This window comes from Acomys minous, assembly GCF_964271855.1.
Source record: "Acomys minous genome assembly, chromosome: 11".
Lineage (NCBI taxonomy): Eukaryota > Metazoa > Chordata > Mammalia > Rodentia > Muridae > Acomys > Acomys minous.
The window spans coordinates 69,079,923-69,101,124 of record NC_140492.1 but is presented as its reverse complement, the minus strand read 5'-3'; the positions used below and the strand labels follow the sequence as shown (position 1 = coordinate 69,101,124).

The following is a 21,202-nucleotide window of genomic DNA, read 5'->3' as shown; positions in this document are numbered from 1 at the left end:
AAATGGGCCCCACAGGTTTGTATGCTGGCACTGTACCTAGTTAATATAAACCAAACTTCCTATGTACATGGACGCCACAATATGCAGCACTTTATGAAAAAGGTGTACACACTAAATAATATCCAAGTGCCACACATACCCTTAGGCTAGCCCTGCTCATAACAGACTAAAATGGAAACTGCTACTAAAAAATATGCTTTGCAAAATATCCAGACGTGAGGAGGCTAATTATTTAACTCAACCTCATCTCCAAGGAGAAACATCATTTCTAGTATGTATCTGACTAATATATTTGAGAAATTTGTGTGTGACCTTGAAACAACAGCATTGCACCAGGCACTAAAATACAGGACTTTAATTACAATAGTTAAAAGAAAACCAACACTTCTTTGTAAACCAAGTTGCATCAGCAATTTTCTCTTTGCATTTATTTAAACAGTTCTCAAAACATTTGAGTGAATTGGGCCTCCTTTGGTAAGCAAAGGACCTGAAAATAATATTTAAAAAATGAACAGGCAGTCTTCAGTTTCATCCATGACACAAGTGTGGTGATCCCTTCTCTCATTCCATACTTTGAAGCACCCAGTTATTTTCATATAGTCTAAAAGCTAGAAGAACAAGAGTACATTGTGGTGGAATGTATTGTCACTTGCTGATTACTAGTTGAAATACTATGATCTCCTTGTAACAGCCTTTTAAAGGCATGTATCTGTAGCTCTTATTCCCTGCTATATATAATACAGATTACATAAAGGCTGACAAATCCACATTAATGTAAGCATTAAGCATTTGCTGCATGGAAAGATTTTTGTTCTAATACTAACAGCACAGAGTTATAGCATATTTTTAACACTTAATTGAAGGTATATTGAATATGGCAAGTTTCATGGACTCTGGAAAGAAATTGTCTTCATCTTAAAATTTTTTTACTGATAACTTAAGAATGGTTCTGGTTAAGCATTGATATTTAGAAAGAAAAGTAAAAATCAAACTTGTTTATTGTTGCTTTTTGCCATTTTACACACAGGCTTCGATCTTCAGAATACCCTGGATTCAGTAGAAAAACCTTTTAAATGAAGTTTTGTACAATAGAAACTTCTCAGCAGTCAAAATTTGGACTGTAAAAAAATACATGCAAAACATACTTTTCTGAAAACACTTAACTTTGAACAAAGCACCGAACTACACAAATGCAGAATGAAAACAGCATTTCAACTCCACCAAAAGTAGTCATCATAAAAGGTGTAAAAGTCACCTAACTTCACTAGGCACTGTTCACTTTTTAAACAGGAGACAATAAAAAATATTGTCCACAAAACAATATCTCAGCTCTATGGCAGGTTTCAGAAAGCCTTCAACTTCATGCTTTAATAGCGACCTGGAATGAAAACAAAACATGTATTAAAATGGGACTTGTCTTTTTTTTTTTAACCTGAAAACCTCTCCCATGAATAAGATTATCACTCAAGCATTAATACTAGATGAAAAGAAATAAAATCTTTCAGGTGTCACAGTTTAAACTGTGTGCAAACATAGCCAATTACAACAGCATGAACTTGCGAACTACTTTTAAAAGTTGTAACTCAGCGAATTGTATTATATCAGACATAAAAACCCATCAAGGTAACTTACGAGGTGAGTAGGATCGGGATCTAGAGCGGGACCTGTATCCTCCACGACTGTAGTAAGGAGAAGGTGACCGCCTTCTGTAAAGAAATTAAAGACTGTTTCTACATCTAGGTGATGCTGGGCTAGCTAATAAAACAAGGCCAAACTTTTGCCGGTTCCCAAGATGAAAGGTTTCATTCTTTAAAATGCAGTATAGTAGGTTCAAATACCAAATAAACATTAAAAGTATTTTGCTCTAAGCTCAAATATTTTCCAATTTAAAAAAAGATTTATTATGTATACAGTGCTGTCTGCCATGTGCACCTGCAGGCCTGAAGAGGACATTAGATCACATTATAGCTGGCTGCAAGCCTCCATGTGGTTGCTGGGAATTGAACTCAGGACTGACCTCTGGAAGAGCAGTCGGTGCTCTTAACCTGAGTCATCCCTCCAGCCCTGTATTTTGCAATGTCTACAAATCCTTTTACTAAGAACTACTTTTACAAACATTGAGAAATCCTGCGGCTACAGAAATGGCTAACAGTTAAGAGCACTGGCCACTCTAGCAGAGGACATAGGTTTGACTCAACACCTACACGGTAGCTCAGAAAATGGGAAGCATTTTTCTGCCTTTAATGATACCATGCATGAATGTGGCAGATAAGTGCAGGCAAAATACACAAATTAATCTTTAAAAAAAAAAGGAAAAGAAAAAAATGACAAGGCATGGAAGAGCAAGCCTTTGATTGGGAGACAGAACAGAACAGAGGCAGGCAGATCTGTGAGTTCCTAGATAACACAGATATCCTGTCTCAAAACAAAACCCTGTCATGCCACTTATAGAAAAGTTGTCCAAATTACCAGACAAGAGTTTTAACAAGACACAGAAGTTTCAAGCCCCCTGGCACACCTGTAAATCTGATCCCTGTCTTGAGCAGCTCTCCATCCACCTCCTCCTCCACCTCCTCCTCTGTGAAGACAAAGCAGCAAATTGGTTTTGGTAAGATTCTAGATTTCACCTCTTAAAGAAGCACTTCTATAGGAAACAGTATATAAACAATTAAAACGAAAGCCTCATTAAAAAAAAAAGGGAAAAGGACAGACATGCATATCACACTTAATTTTACAAAAAGTTTACACTGAAGGCTTAAAAATATTAGTTGGTGACTGAACCAGAACCAAGAAAAAGTTTCTCTCTCTCTCTCTCTGACTAGGATGGCCTAGAACTCAGCGATTCACCTACCTCTGCTGGGATTAAAGGCATGCGCCACCATGCCCAGGCCCAAAATTTTCATTGCTGTATTAGCTCACCAAGTTTAATCTTCGTTCTTAAATTTAAAATTCACTAAATTAGACATAACTCATAAAATTTTTAGCCCAAATCCTGGATATTTCTTACTTTTAAGAAGTTTAGGTTTGTCTTAGGATCCCATAAGTGGAGACTGACAACTACACGGCTCACCTGTATGACCTGCTGTAATAATCCCGATCATCGTAACCACGATCATATCCTCTGTCGTAATAGTCCCGGCGGCGGGAGCTGCCACTGTGAATGACAATGTGCCTTTTAATAAATCAAGTAATCACCCTCTTTTTTTTTTTTTGCCCACAACTTTTTTATTTTTAAAAAGATCCTGATATCAGAAGACAACACAACCATATGGACATGATTAAACAAATTTATCTTTGGTTTTCCTGCACAAAAGCTAAGGCTGCCTACTAATACACCTCTTTTAAGTATGTTAGCTGACCACCCGACACTCAGTTTTTAAAATAATTTTATTTAGAGGTTAAAGAGATGGTTCAATGGGTTAGCTGTTTGATGCTCAAGTAAGGTCTTAAATAGGGCGTCAGCACCCACAGAAATTATGCTGAGACAGGAAAGTCATAGAGGCTGGCTGTAGCGAAACAGTAAGCTCTAGAATCATTGAAATATTGTCTGTCTCAAAACCTAAGTGGGGACCCACAAGTTAAAGCACTCCAAACCTAAGAGAAGCCCTTCTTTTAGCACCACAGGGTCTTCTACAAAAGTGTCTACAGGGTGCTTCCGAATCATAAGTGAGACGCCAGTATCCATCTATTCCCTCCCAAGGCTCAAAACAACATGAAACAGGAAATAAAAATATTCTAAAGCTAGGTGGGTACAGTCACCCACTGCACTCACAGGCTAACAGTTAACAGCGGTTACTGTACCAACTAATATGCCAACGTGCATGGGGGAGGGAGGTCCTCCCAAGTCCCAACCAACACCTATCCACAGAACTAGCTGTAGCTAATGGCTGCTGGTGATTTCTGTTTTCTAGGTAGGCTGGCCAAGACCCAATAGATGCCCATATACTCAACCAGCACTCGTGTCCTAACTGGATTCAGCGTTATTTTTAAAAGGGAAAGAAGAAAAGAGAATGGGAGGGCGGCACATCTAGGGTAAAGAAAGAGGACATCAACAAGGCAGAAAATGAGATGATCTCCAGATCCATGTAAAAGTGGAACGAAGGAACTCCAAAGTTTGTTGCCTGAACCTTACATACATATGGGTGTACATATATATGGTAGTTAAGACTTTCTTCTAGAAAGATGTCAAGAGAGGAAGAAACGCAGCATGTAAAGTGCCCGTGCACCCTCAAACAAATCAAGTTTAACTTACTAAGTCGGCCTCCCCATATAAATCCCTGGTGTTGGGGTATGGGGCCTTTTTGTTATGGAGAAATCGACCCTAATTCTACGTCCATCAAGCTCCATTCCGTTGGCACGTTCCTTCGCCTTTAAAAAGCAAACAGATTGTTACAAACATCCTGGACAACGTGTCCACCTCGCAGCTATTTTAATAAAGACTCAGTGGACTTTCCCTTTATTTTTTTTTCTTTTTTGGGAGACAGGGTTTCTCTGTGTAGCCTTGGCTGTCCTGGACTCACTTTGTAGACCAGGCTTTTTTTCAATATTTTAATGCTGGCCAGAAGAAAAACCTACACAATTTATAAATGGGTTCTTTCCTCTACTACAAATTTACCTGCTAAAAGTAGTCACAAAAATAAAAGTACACAGAATACCACCATCCACCTACATGACCCACAAAATGCTTTACATAAGTACAAATGCAGGTGGATTTAGCTAATCCCTTAGTCTCTAACATCTCAGCGCTGGGATTACTCACACATACAGCGCACTAGCATAGTACTTGAACAGAGCCCCAATGCTCTCCCGTGGACACAGCTGTTTGGAATAAGAAAACCAAAGACAAGGTATCACATATTGTTTCAAAATGCCTGTTATGAAAGCCAAAAGCTGGAGAAAGTTGACTCATATTGTCTTTGATTTTGAGTTTGGGGCTGTTTTTTGGCTTAGAAGGCTCTTTTAATCTCAGCACTTGGGAGGCAAAGGCAGGCGAAACACTGAGTTTGAGGCCAGCTTGGTCTACCAAAGTGAGTCCAGGACAGCCAAGGCCACAAAGAGAAACCCTGCCTCAAAACAACAACAACAAAAAAAACCACACTATTTAAAATTCAACGCCATTTTTGTAATTGTTTTTTAAGTGAAATAAAATTATTCCTTAAAGAGATTTTTAAGAACTTCCAATTTTCATGAAGAACGTTGAATAAAATTCTAGCTGAAGTTCAATTCCTGGTCAACATAACCAATGGGCCTGTTATTGGCTGTTTCCCTTTTAGAGTAAAATGGGTATGGAAGGAGAGCTGGCTCGGGGCACCTGCTGCCCTCTTCTGGTCTCCACAGACACTGCACATGTAGTGCAAAAACATGTAGTCGAAACAGCCAGACATAACAAATTTAAGATCTAAAATTTAAAGCACCATATTTCTGAACAGATAATCACATTCTCATTTTCTACTGAGTCCAGCAAAAACTGAAATAATTTCACTCATGTACTTTTAGAATGGGCCCATAGGCCCAGGTATTCTTTCTTTACCAAACTTCACAGTTTACTTCACGCATTAGCAAGGCATTACAGAACAGCAAGTCATGTGCTGGAACATGTCTCAAGATGTCAGTAGTAGAACTTACTAGGCTAAAGCCAGAACCCTAGTACTAAGTACTCAAAGTATTAAGACTGGTTCACTTCATTCTTTACAGACTTGTTAAGAGTAAGTTTAGAACATCACTTAATTCGACATGTTCCAGGCAAAAATTTAACTCAAACTGTTAGTTGTGTCTTAAATCCTAAATTTACACTATAAAAATAAGATATTGCAGCCAGGAGTGGAGGCACATGCCTTTAATCCCAGCACTTGGGAGGCAGAGGCAGGTGGATCACTGTGAGTTTGGGGCTAGCCTGCTCTACAAAGGGAGCCCAGGACAGCCAGGGCTACACAGAGAAACCCTGTGAAGAAAGGAGGAGAAGAAATTGCCTTGCCAATCATCTAGTTATCAGAATATAGTTAACAAGGTTGACTGTTTTCAAAGTACAAGTAAAAATCTACTTACTTCCTTGGCATCATCTACATTTTCAAAATATACAAAGGCAAATCCTCTTGACCGTCTAGACTGCTGGTCATACACAATGGACACATCAGCAATGGGGCCATATTTAGAGAACACTTCTCTTAGATCTCTTTCTGTGGTGTATAAGCTCAACCCAAACACTCCAAGACAACAGTTGGGGTCAGGGTTTGCCTAGAAAACAGAAATAGAGGTTTTAACCTTTAAAAATCTAACATAAGGCAGGCAGAGCTATGTGTGTTCAAGGACAGCCAGGTCTACACAGAAAAATCCTGTCTCAAAAAACAAAGCAAGGGCTGGAGAGATGGCTCAGAGGCTAAGAGCACTAACTGCTTTTTCTTCCAAAGGTCCCAAGATCAATTCCTAGCAACCACATGGTGGCTCACAACCACCTATGATGAGATCTGGTGCCCTCTTCTGGCGTGCAGGTGCACATGCACTTAAAACATTATATACACAATAAAAACATCTTTAATCTAAAGTGAATAATAGGGCAGCCAAGGGAAGGATTACAAACTAGTACACAACAATGAAAACTCAGACCAAGCACCATTGTATTTTACAAAAAACATTGTGGCATATGCTCCTGAGTTTGAGTCCAGTCTGGTCTACAGAGGACAAAATAAACTATATATTTGAGTAATCACATATACTATAGAATTTAATTTGCAATAAGCTAAACACAGTAAGATTAAAATGTAGGGGCCGGAGAGATCGCTCAGGTTAAGAGCACTACTCTTCCAGTGGTCCTAAGTTCAATTCCCAGCAACCACATGGTGCCTCACAACCACCTATACTAGTATCTGGTGCCCTCTTCTGGTAGACAGGCACACACAGGCAAAATGTTGTATGCCTAATAAAAACAAAATCGTAAGAAGATGTTGTTACTAATAGATGAATGAGGTAAGGGTGTGTTCAAACCAAGGATGAAGCAAATGCTACTGAACTTTTTAAGTTATTTGTACGCGGTTTTCATTAATCCTTTTGAATGTTTAACAGCTAAAATCAGAACTATATTGTATATTAATATATGAAACCCAACAAAAGTCTAACAGATTATCGAAACAGCTAGTATCAGTAAAATAAATTCTACCCCTACACTACAAGCATTTCGGCAACAAGAAATTTCAAAAGGTTCCATTAATTTTACCTGAGATTGGGATGGGACATGGGATAACATGACTTATTAGGGAAATTACAACCTAACATAAACTTAGTTGCGAAGTCAGCTGTGGTGGCAGACGCCTGTAATCCTAGCACTTAAGAGGCAGAGGCAGGCGGTTCTCTGAGAGTTCGAGGCCAGCCTGGTCTACAAAGTGAGTCCAGGACAATCAAAGCTGCACAAAGAAACCCTGTCTCAAAAATAATAAAATAAATTAGTTGCTAGAACTCCACTGTCCAAAACAAATGAGGTGCTACAATGTCCAAAAGTCTTCAGGCTGAGGCAGAGTACCTGACTACTGTATATAGTAACCTGGGTTCAGCCCATAGCAATTTAGAAATCTTACCCGGTTCCCAACATGACGCCTTCGAGTAGACATGGGAGAGTGGCTGTGGCTGTGCCGCCTGCGATAATCCCTGCTGTAAGACCTGCTCCGGGATCGTCTATGGGAGCGGGAGCGGGACCGTGACCTTGTATAATGCCTTCTAGAACTTCTTCTGGATCTAGACCTAGGGTCAAACATGGGATGTAATACATGATCAACAGAATCGCCCACAATCTAATCACTAACTTTGTAAGCACCCAAAGTCAGAATAGGCTCCCTCTCAACATTTCTTCAAAATATCAAAGGGAAATCTCGAAATTAAAATTCTTTCAAAAACTGAGCCACACCGGGCGTGGTGGTGCACCCCTTTAATCCCAGCACTGGAGAGACAGGTGGATCTCTTTGAGTTCGAGGCCAGCCTGGTCTACAAAGCAAGTCCAGGACAGCCAGGGCTACACAGAGAGGCCCTGTCTCAACCTTCCTCCTCCCCCCACAAAAAAGAACCACACGGTACACTTTTCTAGTTTGGTTTGTGCACATCTTTACCTCTCAAAGTGCTATTGTTTACTTTTAATAGAATCATTTCATGGCTTCTGTCTACAAGTTTTTACATTTGAATAACACAGTGAGAGAAGTGCTGGTGCTGCAAGCAGTTACTGTTCAAAGGGTTAAGTACAAGTCAGCAAAAGGCTGGGTGTGGTGGTGCCTGCACTGGGGAGGCAGAGGCGGGCAGACTGATGTGAGGATAGCCAAGGACTACACAGAGAAACCCTGTTGTTTTGTTTCTTGGGGGGGGGGCACAAAAATAGAGAAAAGGCTCTGAACCCTGACTACAGAGCCCAACTAGTAGTTTCAGTCTTCTGTTCTCCATTTCCTCTCTCCAGCCCCCCCCAACGGTCTCCATTTCTAATACCAACATTAAATAGACCAAAAAATGAATGGCTATATCCTCTACCTTCCTTAGTTTATTTTTTAAAAGATTTATTTATCATGTATACAATGTTCTGGCTGCATATACACCTGTAGGCCAGAAGAAAGCATCAGATCACATTATAGATGGTTGTGAGTCACCATGTGGTTGTTGGGAATTGAACTCAGGACCTCTAAAGGATCACTCAGGACCTCTAAAGGATCAGTCAGTGCTCCTAACCTGAGCCATCTCTCTAGCCCCCTCCCTTAGTTTATTACACCACACCAGTATCAAAGCAGAGTTAACAGAAGAGATCTCAAAATGGTCTTTCTTACCTAGATTCAGATCTGGACCTTGATTTTGACCTAGAACGCCTTGAATCCTCCTTGGAGCGAGACCTTGCTGGAGTATGCCGTGCAGATTTCCCCGATCCGTGTGCACTTCCACTTCTGGAAGCAGAACGGGATTCCTACATGCAGATGTCAAAGTTTTAATTTGTATACTTTTGGGGGAAACTTTAAAAACAAATAAGCTTTGTGAAATAAACGGCCAAGGAGAGCAATCCTCTTCCAAAGATAAGAAAACATATGTGAGGGCAGGAATTGAGTATACCTGGTATAATAGTTTCATTGCTTCAACTGACATGAATCACAAATGGTTCTTTTCTTCCACCTTTCTGGAGCAGGGATAACAATTACCTAACTCTACTCCCTTAAAAGGTGTCAGACTGTTGAAGAACTGCCCAAGGATTATATTTTGGGGGATGCGACTACATAGACTTTGAAAGAACTTTAACTGTGAAGCTTATTCTAGTCAAGGTGCAATCAAAACAAAACCCCACAGTTTCTCAAACTTCAAGTTATGGCTTGTTGAGTGAGGGTGAGAAAGCAGTAAGGGTAACCTAACATTTAAAGCCCTGAGGGAGGGTGAAATCTAGCTGAATATAAAAACTAGCTGATAGACAGGAAATTTGGCCTAGTTCTTGTTTTTAATGTATGTGGGGCCCTTCTTCAAAACTTAAGGGCAAAAAGGAACTAAGAACACAGAAAGGGAGTAAACTGCCAGAGTGGAGAAGGTGGCAAAGACCCACAGCTTGATTGGCTAAACTGAGATGAGACAAAGCAAAACTAGTAACCGCGAAAAGGTAGAAATGATATGTATAGGGCACATTCAAAAAAGGATGAAAATCAGAAGCTCATGGTCTATGGGCCCAAAAGAAAAATTTGTAGGTGCCTAAGCAAATACCATGCGCTTGGTTTTTCTGTCAAAACTCCAACTAATTGCCACTTATCGAAACAAAATCTAAATAAATATAAATAAGCAAGCAAGCGAGCAAGCAAAGGATAATCACTTTATAAGCCAAAGGCTAGTGTCAATTAGAAAATACATACTGCAAAAGATTTAGAAAAATTCTACAAAGACATTTAAAAAAACAAACATAGAAGACACTACTCACCAGACAGCTACGCTTTCACTAAACATTTTAAGGCAAAATGAAAGGCATGGCCTAGCCAGTGGTTCTTAAGATAGAACAACCACTAAAGGGAAAGCAAAACTACAATCAAGGGCGTGAATCTAAAGACACTTCCAAATAAAGTCACCACAATGGCTCTCCATTGACAGAAGAATGGCCTGGCCACCCTCAGAAAGCTAAAGCTAGAGTTCTCTGATTTATAGAGTTAGAACATCCCTCCTACATGCCCAGGGCACTAAGTTATTTTGTACACAATATAGGAGTCCTTAAATAAAAGGGAAATAGAGAACTAGAAGAGTGAGCTCAGCTTTCCAGGTCCCAAATCTAGAAAATATTTGAATGACACACTAAAACGTGGTGTGATGTGATGTGTGAGCCTTACCTCTCTGTCAGAACTTCTTCCCACCCCCAAGGAATAACTGGCTAAAGATTAAAAATAAGCTGTGTGAGTACTCAGGAGGCAGAGGCAGGCGGATCACCTCTGCCTGGTCTACAAAGGGATTCCAGGTCAGCCAAAGCTACACAGAGAAGCCTGTCTCAAAAAATCAAAAAGAAAAATAAGCTGTATAACAACAGCCCCCTTTCATACCAAGATAAAGCTTAAGGTTCAGTACTGCTGGTGGAGAGGGAGACCACCTCACCTAGCCACTGGATTTCTGTATCCAATGTTCAAGCAAAACACTCAGGAAGGCAATTTACCTCACTTTCTTAGATTAACAAAAAATCTTAATAACAGTAGCTTTTTGCCCTATTTCACTATAGGGAAAACCAACGTACAAGAGAAAACACAAGAGCTAGATAGAAAGTTAGTTAATAAAAATGTCTTTGTTCTAATCCTATAACACAATTCAAAGAACAATTAGAAGCTTTAATGGAAACCAAATGAAGTGTTTTGCCAGAAAAAAAACATAACACAGCTGTCACATAGCATTAAAAACAAAAACAAAAAGAAGTAGAACAGAAAAAACCTCCACAAATCTGTCTAACAAATTTGCCTAGGACCAAAGAGGTAGGAAATAAAAATTCCCCTTTTCAGAATGTTGCTGCATTTTTAACAAAAGCTAACCTCGAACTGAAATGTTTTGTCAGTCTGTCTCCTCAGAGGAAAGCAAAATTTCTAGTTTGGAAAATTAGCATTAGTAAAAGTTTCTTCTAGCCTAAAGGGGTCTAAACAGATGGTTTAGAAAGCCTCCAAGACTCCACTCAGCCTCTAAATCTAATAGGCTATGCCACATATATCCTTTAAAAGCCACTTCTTAGATCAGAAACCAGGGGAAGCACCAGAATACCAAAAAATTCCACTTGTCTCTATATTGCCACATTGTTGGGCTATCAGGGAAAACAAAAAACTATCTCTAAACTCTGAAGTCAGGGCTAAATCCTTCCAGTTATGTGGACCAGCTTTAACTGAAGGATTTTGTGTGAGGAAATGAGACACTCAGTAATTAGTTAAATCCAAAGCTCTACACTCATCTTCAACCTTAATTCACAAAGGACTCTATACAACCAGCCAGGAAAAGACTTTACACTTAACACTTCAAATTCCACTCCAAGTGAGAAAGCCATATAAAACTCCAGAAATGCTACCAAAAAATAACTGGATGGCCAATGCCAAAAGATAAAGGATCATGAACTTAAAGGCATAAATAAACAATGCCAGAAATCCCCAGAAAATTTTCTGTCAAATAAATCTTACTCATCATTTTAATTAACGTGCAACCTGTAAAGAACAGGTCTAGTTTAAAAACAAAATTAAGCAGTGTGTAGCTCCTCCTATATTGAGAACAACAGCCCAGAAGTACAAAACCTCTCTATAGCAACTCCTAACACCCAGCACTGAGGAGCTCTTAGGTTTGAGTTAGGCACCCTAACCCTAAAAAACATCAGTACATGTACTATGTTGTTTAAGTCTCACCAACTCAATGTCATAAGTTAAATGCTTTCTATGATTCTTTGACAAGGTAATCATCCTTGATTTCAACCCCCATTTTGGCCCTCTAATTTTAATTGTTCTCTGTGAACAGGACTTAAAAGCATCCTAAACAGTTCATAGAAGGCACTGTAAGATCCAAAGAGAAAAACCAAAAGTAGCTGGGAAACTTCAAAACTAAAATTATTCTTGATTACTGTCTCCTGTAAGTGAGCACTGAATTCTCTTTGCAAGATACAGAAATAATGTAAAAAACACTATGAGGCTAAAGCACACCAACAAAAATATGCACCCTTTGAGGTCATTTAAGTCATTTTCTTCAATAGCTCTAAAAGACCTGACGACACCCAGAAAATATTTAAAGTTGCCATCGCTTTAAGATGATAATTTTTAATATTCTACATGGAGAAGACAACTATTGGTTGTCATTAAGTAACATAACATACCACCAGTTCCAAATCATACTCACTCAGGCCCCAGAACCAGCAGAGTATAATTAATGAAAAGCTTATGGGAAAATGGGAGGCCAATTACCCAGGATAGCACACTGCTGCCTTCTATTCGACTACAAAGTTATTTTTAAGAATTGTATTTCCAGCATTTGACTAAGCAGTTAAAATTAGAATTATTACCTAATTTAAACGATTCCCTTGGAAGTCACTTCTTTACCCTGTATATATTTTCTTCTATTAAACAAATAATGCATGCATGTTTAGCAAAATATACAGGGACACATAAACAGACTAGTAATTACTTAGCGTAGTGCTTTCTGATTCCAGATTACTTCTTATCTTAACTTCATTTTTATTTCTTTTCTTCATTCTTCCGTTTCAAATTCTGACTTCTTTCATCTTCCCCACTTCACACAAATTGCTCAATATTCTACAAGTGGGACTTCTGGTCTGATAATTAGCATGCATTCTTTCTTTTATTTTTTCAAATTTCAGCTTCACTTATTCCTGAGCTTCAAATACTCATTTATAAAACTTGTCAAATGACGACTTCCGCATTTTCCTTCTTCAACATTAACCTTAATAGAAAAAGAACAGGATGAAGAATATTTTAAAACTCCAGGATAAAATCCAGTGCCAAAACTGAAACTAGAAAAAAAATCCCTTTTTGTCGTTTTGGATTTAAAAAATACTAGATTATGCAGCTCAAAAAACTGAAACTACATAGTTTCCTGTTGGTATATGGTAATCATTTGTCTACTCCAAGTAAATTTATCATGCTTAATATGAATGTGAAGTGCGCCACTGAACATTTACTGTTCATTTAACATTTTTACAAACTGTTAATCACATTTCACACTTCTTATTGTATTCAAGAGAAAATGCTACGTGTCAAAAGCACATCTCTAGTCAAAAAGTGACACATTTAAATACAAAAGTGCAAGAAAGAAAAGCACGGACAAATCATCTGCACAATAATGACAAAGGCTGGGGTTGAAGAGATTTACAATACTGTGACTTGGGTAGGTAAGATAAGTAAAAGCTTTTAATGCCATATTATTGTGTATTTAAAAAGAGCATTGCTAGACAATGTCAGCAAACCTGACAATTTGGATCTCTCCAGCCCACCCTTGGGAAAGCTGCACTAGCGAAACTATATTCTAAGAATCGTTTAATTACTAAACTAAAATTCTGATACTAAAAATAGTTAATCAACTCCTACATGCCAGCAGGTATAAAGAAAAGCAGAGCAAACTTGATTCCAACAGTTATGCCCAAAGAATTCTGTGGTAAGTTTCCCCTCTACCAACAAAAGTCTTCTGGGTGTCCAAAGCAGAGGTCCTACTCGAAAGGTGGCTAATTATGAGAAAATTATAGTTAACCTTCTCAAATTATTAAAAAGGTCCACTTTAGCGATTGGTGAATTTTAATACAACACTGAAACACTGTTGGAACACTAAGCAAAATACTGCCCATGTAAAACAGTCTAGTTTTGTTACCCTTCTACGTCTTTCTGTATGCATACTGTCTTATTTCCTCCTACATTTCTTCTGGTTAAAAAAAAAAGTCAAGTCTTTAAAACTCTTGGTATAGACAACTATGGCTATAGTGGTATCATTTCTTATCAAGAAAAAGCCTAATTATCAATTGTTTTATCTAGAAACATTTTAATGGCCTTTTAAGGGAGTCACAATAATTGGTTTTCTTGTAATATCCATCACTAAAATGCAATGGGGAATGCTTACTGGTATCACAAATGTAATCATGGAATCAGAATGCCCAAGCATTTCCTTAATGCCTGGCCTCCCTAAAGGTTATTTATGTACATATACAGGGCTTTGATTCAGAAGATACTAAAAACTAGGTTATCATGACTTTTCAACATTGAGGCCACTTTGGTATTGGTTCATTACCACTTTCCAAGTCTTCCTTCTCCTATACTCTAAGAACAAAATGATTGCTAAACAATATTTGTACTTAGGATTATTTGAACTCAGCTAAAACTCAAACGGCCACTTCATAAAACTACAAGATCAACTATTGGGTTAACACACATTTGACTGAGAAAGGATCCTACTTAGAAAAACACATTACTGAAATGAGACAAGCAAAGAAAAATTGTATCTGCTAGAGAAAGGAAAGATCAACACTAAAATGGACGAAGGGCTTTATTTTGGAGACAGTCTCATGAAGCCCAGAGTGGCCTCAAAGTCACTGTACAGCTTCAGATAAACTGCTCCTCCCCCCAAAGCAATAGACCTGTGCCCTCTACTTTTTTCCTGCAACTATTAGAAAGATGGAGAAAAATCATCAAATGCTTAGTTTGTTAAAAAATAAAATAAGAGGGGGAAAAAAAGACCTGACATACCTATACCAGCTGTTAACTATGTGCTTTTTATAAATTCACAAAAAATATCAAACCTTAAACTTCCATTAACTACGTTCCATCAAAAGCACACGTACATATGCTTTTGGGTTTGAAAGTTCTGGTCTACTATCCCTAATGCAGAAGCTTCCATCCACACCATCACATGAACATCTATGCCAATAACTAACCTGAAAATAGCCTCCAAAACCCAATTCAATGCAATGATTTGGGGACTATAATTTGCTGCAGTCAATTCTGACCTGAAACTTAAAAGACAATGATGGCAACACCTAATTTTAAATGGCCCACATCCTACAATAGTGACCTGTGTAAAAGCACTAATTCCTAAAGCAATCACCATACCTTATTAGAAAATAGCTACATATAAATACTGATCAACAAAACAATGCTGGACACATACACTATACAGCTCTATCATTGACTGAGTCAAATTTTAAAGTACTTTTGTTTATCATTTAGGCCTGGGGTTTTTACTAAAGAGAAAAGGAAAAAAGCCTATACAAACAAGACAAATTCCATTATCACATCTTTCAGTATCTGGATTCCTCTTCCAAACTTTCAACAAAACCAGTAGTACTTACCTTATTAAATCATGTTACTTCACCTTCAATACCACATTCTATTTTGGCAATATCCACAATAAGCATTCTTATTTAAGCCAAAGAAAATGATTCAACAGTTTCAACACTTATACCTAACCTGTCTAGTTAGTGATGAAAAATATGCAAACAATTTTCTTAAATTTGGCACTAATTCAACCTTTGTTAAGGAAGACTATGTGAAGGCTATGATTATTTTAGAAATACAAGTTTTAGTTTAAAAAAAATTGTTAGGGGATAAAAACACGGAATACACAAAAGGCATCCTCACAGGACTAAACAGAAGAGAAAACCTGCAGAATCTGAAGGCAATCTGATGGGTAGTATCCACAGGCTTACTCTTACTCCTTCAGATTCAGACAGTTAAGTGTTATGTTCCAAACACAACATGTTTCTAAGGAAGCAGCTCCTATTCTACCACAGTATTTGCTAACTCCAAGCTTTTCTTTAACCTCCAGGCTGCTATTAGTCATAAAATAGCCTAACAAAAACTTTGGAATTATCTAGCTTGTACAATCCTTAGGTTCTTCCTATAAAGACTCACCTGCATATTCTCAAAGAGGTTAGAATTAAGTTAAATAGACAATCAAAATGCTTAAGTCTATCACCCTATACTTGAACTATTGGGGTCTCAAATATTAACCCCAAAATTACCTTACACTTCTAAAGAGTGGCAGTGTTTTTTCCCCTCAAAGACAAAGTGCTTTACAAAATGAGTAATTTTTGACAAGTACTAGAAGAAACAAGAAATTTTATCAGACCAACTTTAAAATGGGCCAACTGCCCTCACAAAAAAAGCCAATAAATCCTACAGATAGCAAAGGATAAGAACATGTGCTGCAATAGAGCTAAATGCTACCATGCATCCAATAAATTCTGTGGCCAACCTAACACGATTTACTTCACACTCAATTACAGTCTGCTTAGAAAACAGCTTTGAAGACTAAGGGGTTTGAGGGAATCCTGAAGAGTGGAAATGTCCATGTGAGGCAAGTGATGGCTGAGATTCCAGGTAACAACAACTTATCCAATGTACATCAATCAACTCCAAGAGTTCATGTGTTTAAGGGCACAGAAGTCAATGAAACTCGTTTTCAGGTTCCAGAGATGGTTGGTTATACCAGGCATATCCAAGACTATTACTTTGAACACATAATTTTTACACACATGTAAAAGGGAAGTTAAACCAATTCGATCTGGCCAATCTACTTTGCACTTACGTCTGAAAATAAAATACGGGGGGGGGGGGGGCTTGGGGTACCTTGTATAATGTTTGTGTGTAAGGCTATGTGGCAGGCAAGCACAACCAGTCCTTAAACTATACCCCTTATTCCTTTGGGGGAAAGTGTTTAGTCTTGCTACCTAATTCACCAGAGTATCTTAAACTCTGGGTGTGGGAAAGATTAAGCTTTGGTCACATGTAGAAGCAGTCTTGGCGGGCTTTACCCTTGGGGCACCCCATGAATACCTTGTAATAGACTAAGTGGAGCCTTCCTGGAGGTCCTATCCAGGACAAGTATCTAAGATTAACAAACCTGTAATATACTGCCTTGCTTACCCTTAAATATTTTTAAACTTTGTCTCTGAACTTTGTTTTGGCAAGCCTTCTTGAGAGATTCAAGCATTTCAGTTTTCTAATCATCCGACTGGAAAGCAAAAATCACCAAGCAAGAATATGTAGGTATAGGGCTGGAGAACTGGCTCAACAGTTAAGAGCAACTAGTGCTCTTAAGAACAGAGGTTGGCTTCCTAACACGCAGGGACACACAGCCCCTTTAAGCATCTGTGGAAACAACTGTATATATACATGGGCCACACAAACTTAGGGATAAGGCACACAGGATGCTTTTTTTTTAAAAAAAGGCAAGCTTAGCGTCAAGGTGATGGCAAACACCTTTAATCACTCAAAAGGCAAAGACAGGAGGATCTCTTGAGTTGGAGGCCAGCCAGCCAGCCTAGAAATGCAATGCTAGTTTCCAGGACAGCCAGAGCTACACAGAGAAACCCTGGTTTCTAACAACAAAACAAAACAAAAATTATTAGGCCACCCTGGTGGTACACCCCTTTAATCCCAGCACTTGGGAGGCAGAGGCAGGATCTCTGGAAGTTGAGGACAGCCTGGTCTACACAGCCAGTTCCAGGACAGCCAGGGCGGCAAGGAAACAAAAACAAAATAATAATAATAATAATAAATAAAATTTTGAGGAGGGGGCCGGGTGTGGTGGCACACACCTTTAATCCCAGCACTCGGGAGGCAGAGGCAGGTGGATGGCTGTGAGTTCGAGGCCAGAGTGATTCCAGGACAGCCAAGGCTACACAGAGAAACCCTGTCTCAAAAAAAAAAAAAAAAAAAAAATTGAGGTGCGTTCCACAGCTTCCCAGTTTATAACCAGACCAGAAAGTCCATCTTTAATACTTTTTTCAGCCGGGCATGGTGACATATGCCTTTAATCCCAGCACTCAGGAGGCTGGGGCAGGCAATCCCTGTGAGTTCAGGACAGTTCAAGGACCAGAAGAGAAACCCTGTCTCAACCCCCTCCCCACTGCAACAAATACTTTTCTCTTGAATTAAGTAGCCAGGACTGAGGGGTATGGTGGTTCACACCTTAAACCCCAGCACTAGGGAAGCAAAGGCAGGCAGATGCCTATGGTGAAAGACTAGCCTGGTGACATACCAAGTTCCAGGTCAGCCAAGGTAACCCTACCTCAAACAAATATTCAAAAACACCAGGAGGGACACCTTACTAGTTGAAATAGAAACAATACCTCAAATTAACAGGGGTAACTAACAATTTCTCAGCTCTTTCAAAATGGCACCTACTTTCCTTCAATTGTTTTCTCCTGGAGTAACCTCCAAAACGGTTGCCTGAGGCTAGATTCCATCCTCATTGTCACGAAACCAAAAATTCTCTGGCCCACTTGTGAGCACCCAATCGGTTTCTTTCCTTAGAAAAGCTTTAAAATGACAAGGCTCACAAAGGTTGACGCCGAATTTTAAATTTACCTTGGAATAAGAAACTCATCTCTATCTGTAAAATCCTGATCAGCTCAAATTATTCTGATTTGGTTCCAAGTTCAACATGGCAGAGCCCCACAATATTCTGCCTAGCTGTCAAAGGCCTTTTGAATTTTACTAACATACTTATTTGACTATCAAAGTAAACTATGATGTCCTGGCAAGTTTGTGAACTTCTTGTGAAAACAAAAATTAAGTCCTGAGGCGTAAAACAATTCTCATAATGCTTCTAAGCAGTTTTCAAACTGCAATTACTTGTTGACTAAGCCTTATACTTTCCATGTCTTCACGTGACAGTTTAACCTAAATACTCTACAGCCACGCCACACTCGCTTTAATTCGTTAGGCTTTGGGACTGGGTTTAATTTAGGTCCGTTATATGTAATCCAATCAACCACCTCCAAATTTCATCATCCGGAGATTAAAAAAAAAAAAAGGTTGAAAAATAAAAACACGCTGACTCCCGAGTTAATGGCGCCTTAATGTGTCGCCACCGACTTCTCTGCTCCATGATTCCCCGGAAGGGGTGGGGGTGGGGGGGGTGACAATCCATACAACCCTAACGACTTAGTGTTCTGTTCCATTAAGAACCCCAACAATGAAGGGGGGAAAAAAAGAGCCAGCACAAAGCCCCCCCCAATTTCCCTCGGCTGCTTCCAGAGAGGCTCCAAGCGCACTCTCCAACTGTCCTTCCCAAGGACGAGAAGCGCCCTCCATCGACCGATGACCCAAGCCCCGGGGCCCCACGTGGCCTCTCTCCGCTCCACGGTGCGTCTCCCCGCCCCCCGGAGAGGGAAGAGAAGGCAGCAGGGACCCGGGCGGCTCCGCCATTTTGTGCCTCTGGCAGCGCGCCCGGCCCGCGCGCGAGCCCAAGATGGCTGCGGCGCGGCTTCGCAGGAGAGCAACGGCGAAACGAGATACCGTTCCCCTCCCCCAACGCCGAGGAGACGCCGCGGCCATTTTTAATCCCTTCCCCACCCCACCCCCGTAACGGAAAACAAACAAAACCAAAAAAATAAATAAAAAAAGACATTAAGGAAAAAAAAATAAAAGCGGTCGTCCCGGGCACGAGGCGCACTGCCCGCCGCCGCCGCTGGCGGCGTCCACCGGGCCCTTCGGCGCCGCGTCTCCCCGTCGGCGTCGGACTTCCGAGCACAGACTCCCGCCGCCCGGCCCGGCTCGGCTCGGGAGGCCTAGAAAGAGAAGCCAGGTGGGACCGCGGCCGCCCGCGCCCCCCGCGCGTACCCGCTCGCCGTAGTTCTGCTCGCCGCTGTCGCTCATTGTCTCCGAGCTGCTGTCACCGCTTGCCGGCCTGGACTGAAGCTGTCACGCTCCCCGCCTTCCCTTACAGAGGCTCCGCCGGGGCCTCGCGCGACGCCACACTTCTCAGAGTTGCCCTGAGCCGACGCGCTCCGCACCGCCTCCGCACCGGTCTAACGCTGCCGGATGTGACGCCACGCACTTTAACCTGGCCCCGCCCACTCCCCCAGAAGGCGCGCTTTCCTGGCCCCGCCTACTTCGCGGGGGCCTCTGATCTGCTTTTCTCCGGCAGAGACGCTTTCCTGCCCCACCCTCACCCCCATCCCGCCACCCGCCAAACCGGACGTGACGTCTACCACCCCGCCTTGCGCTGGCTTGCCCCTGGTGCCCGCCTCGTCCGGCGCGTGGCGGGAAAATGTTTGTCTGTTCGCGCGCGAGTGCGCATCTGCGGTGGTCTCCGTGGGACACAAGCCCACGGAGACCACCGCAGATGCCACCAGCCGTGCCACAGTTGTTTCTGGAACCTTCTGGGAACCGTTCTGGGTGGAAGGAGAGAAGAGATGGCTTCACTTTCTTTCATGCCTTTGTTCTGCCTTGCTAGTTTCCTCTCCTTTTGTTCTCTTCCTTGATATGAGAGAACACAGCCATGCAGCGTGGGTTCTTACCTACCGTTTATTTAGACTTAGCTCTAGATCTTTCCTTTCTAAATACAGCCTTCATTTTAAAATGCTTTCCAATTTAAGCCAGGCACAGTGTCACAGGCCTTCAAGCTCAGAACTCAGGAGGCAGAGGCAGGCGGATCTCTTTAGTTGGAAGCCAGCCTGATGTACAGAGAGATTTCCAGGACTACACAGAGAAAAAAACAAACAAACAAAAAATTGAGGTTGGGACAAAGTCTCACCCTGTTTAACCTTGAACTCACCATGTGGCCTAGACTGATGTTATAAATGTATTAATCCTCTGTGTCAGTCTCTCAAATCCTGGGATTACAGTTATGATCCATCAGTCCTGACTTTGATCTAAGACACAGGGTAGAGGCAGGAGGAGCTAGCTCTGTAGGAAAGCCAAGGCTACATAGTGAAACATTGTCAGAAACAAAATAAAACCAGGCAGAGGCAGAAGGATATGTGAGTTCAAGGCCAACCTGGTCTACAAAGAGAGTTCCAGGATAGCCAGGGCTATCACACAGACAAACCTCGTCTCAAAAAACCAAAAAAACCCAAATCGAAACAAAAACTCCGGGCGGTGGTGGCAAACACCTTTAATCCCAGCACTCTAAACCAGAGGCAGGTGGATCTCTGTGAGTTCAAGACCAGCCTAGTCTACAAAGTGAGTCTAGGACAGCCAAGGCTACCCAGAGAAACCCTGTCTCGAAAAACCAAAACAACAACAATAAAGTGAGTTCCAGGACAGCCAGGGCTACATAGAGAAAGCCTGTTTTGGAAACACCTCCACCCCAAGAAAAAAAAAGGAAAGAAATGGAGAAATGGAAAGCCAGCAGGATGGTACATGTAATCTTTGTAAATCCCAGCACTAGAGAGGGGAAACCAAGGACAGGCAGCAGTTTAGGCCAATCTGGGCTACTTGAGAGTCTCACTTCAAAAAGTAAAACAAAAAGCAAACAA

At 40.7% G+C, this 21,202-nt stretch overlaps 1 protein-coding gene across 2 annotated transcripts; it reads right to left on the bottom strand.

Annotated features, from left to right (window-relative positions):
• Positions 1–401: 401 nt before the first annotated feature.
• Positions 402–19,775, bottom strand: TRA2B (transformer 2 beta homolog). 2 transcript variants are annotated; one of them, XM_084801913.1, is made up of 9 exons: positions 19,563–19,775; positions 8,793–8,926; positions 7,569–7,731; positions 6,046–6,234; positions 4,253–4,368; positions 3,071–3,154; positions 2,519–2,578; positions 1,633–1,703; positions 402–1,378 (listed from the first exon to the last, which is right to left on the bottom strand). In XM_084801913.1, exons 1-9 carry the CDS (start codon positions 19,596–19,598, stop codon positions 1,368–1,370), a joined length of 864 nt encoding a protein of 287 aa, XP_084658039.1. In that variant the 5' UTR covers positions 19,599–19,775; the 3' UTR covers positions 402–1,367. The 2 variants fall into 2 exon arrangements, with proteins under 2 accessions (XP_084658039.1, XP_084658038.1); XM_084801912.1 differs by having other exon boundaries at positions 1,633–1,706; positions 19,563–19,774.
• Between the last annotated feature and the right edge of the window lie 1,427 nt (positions 19,776–21,202).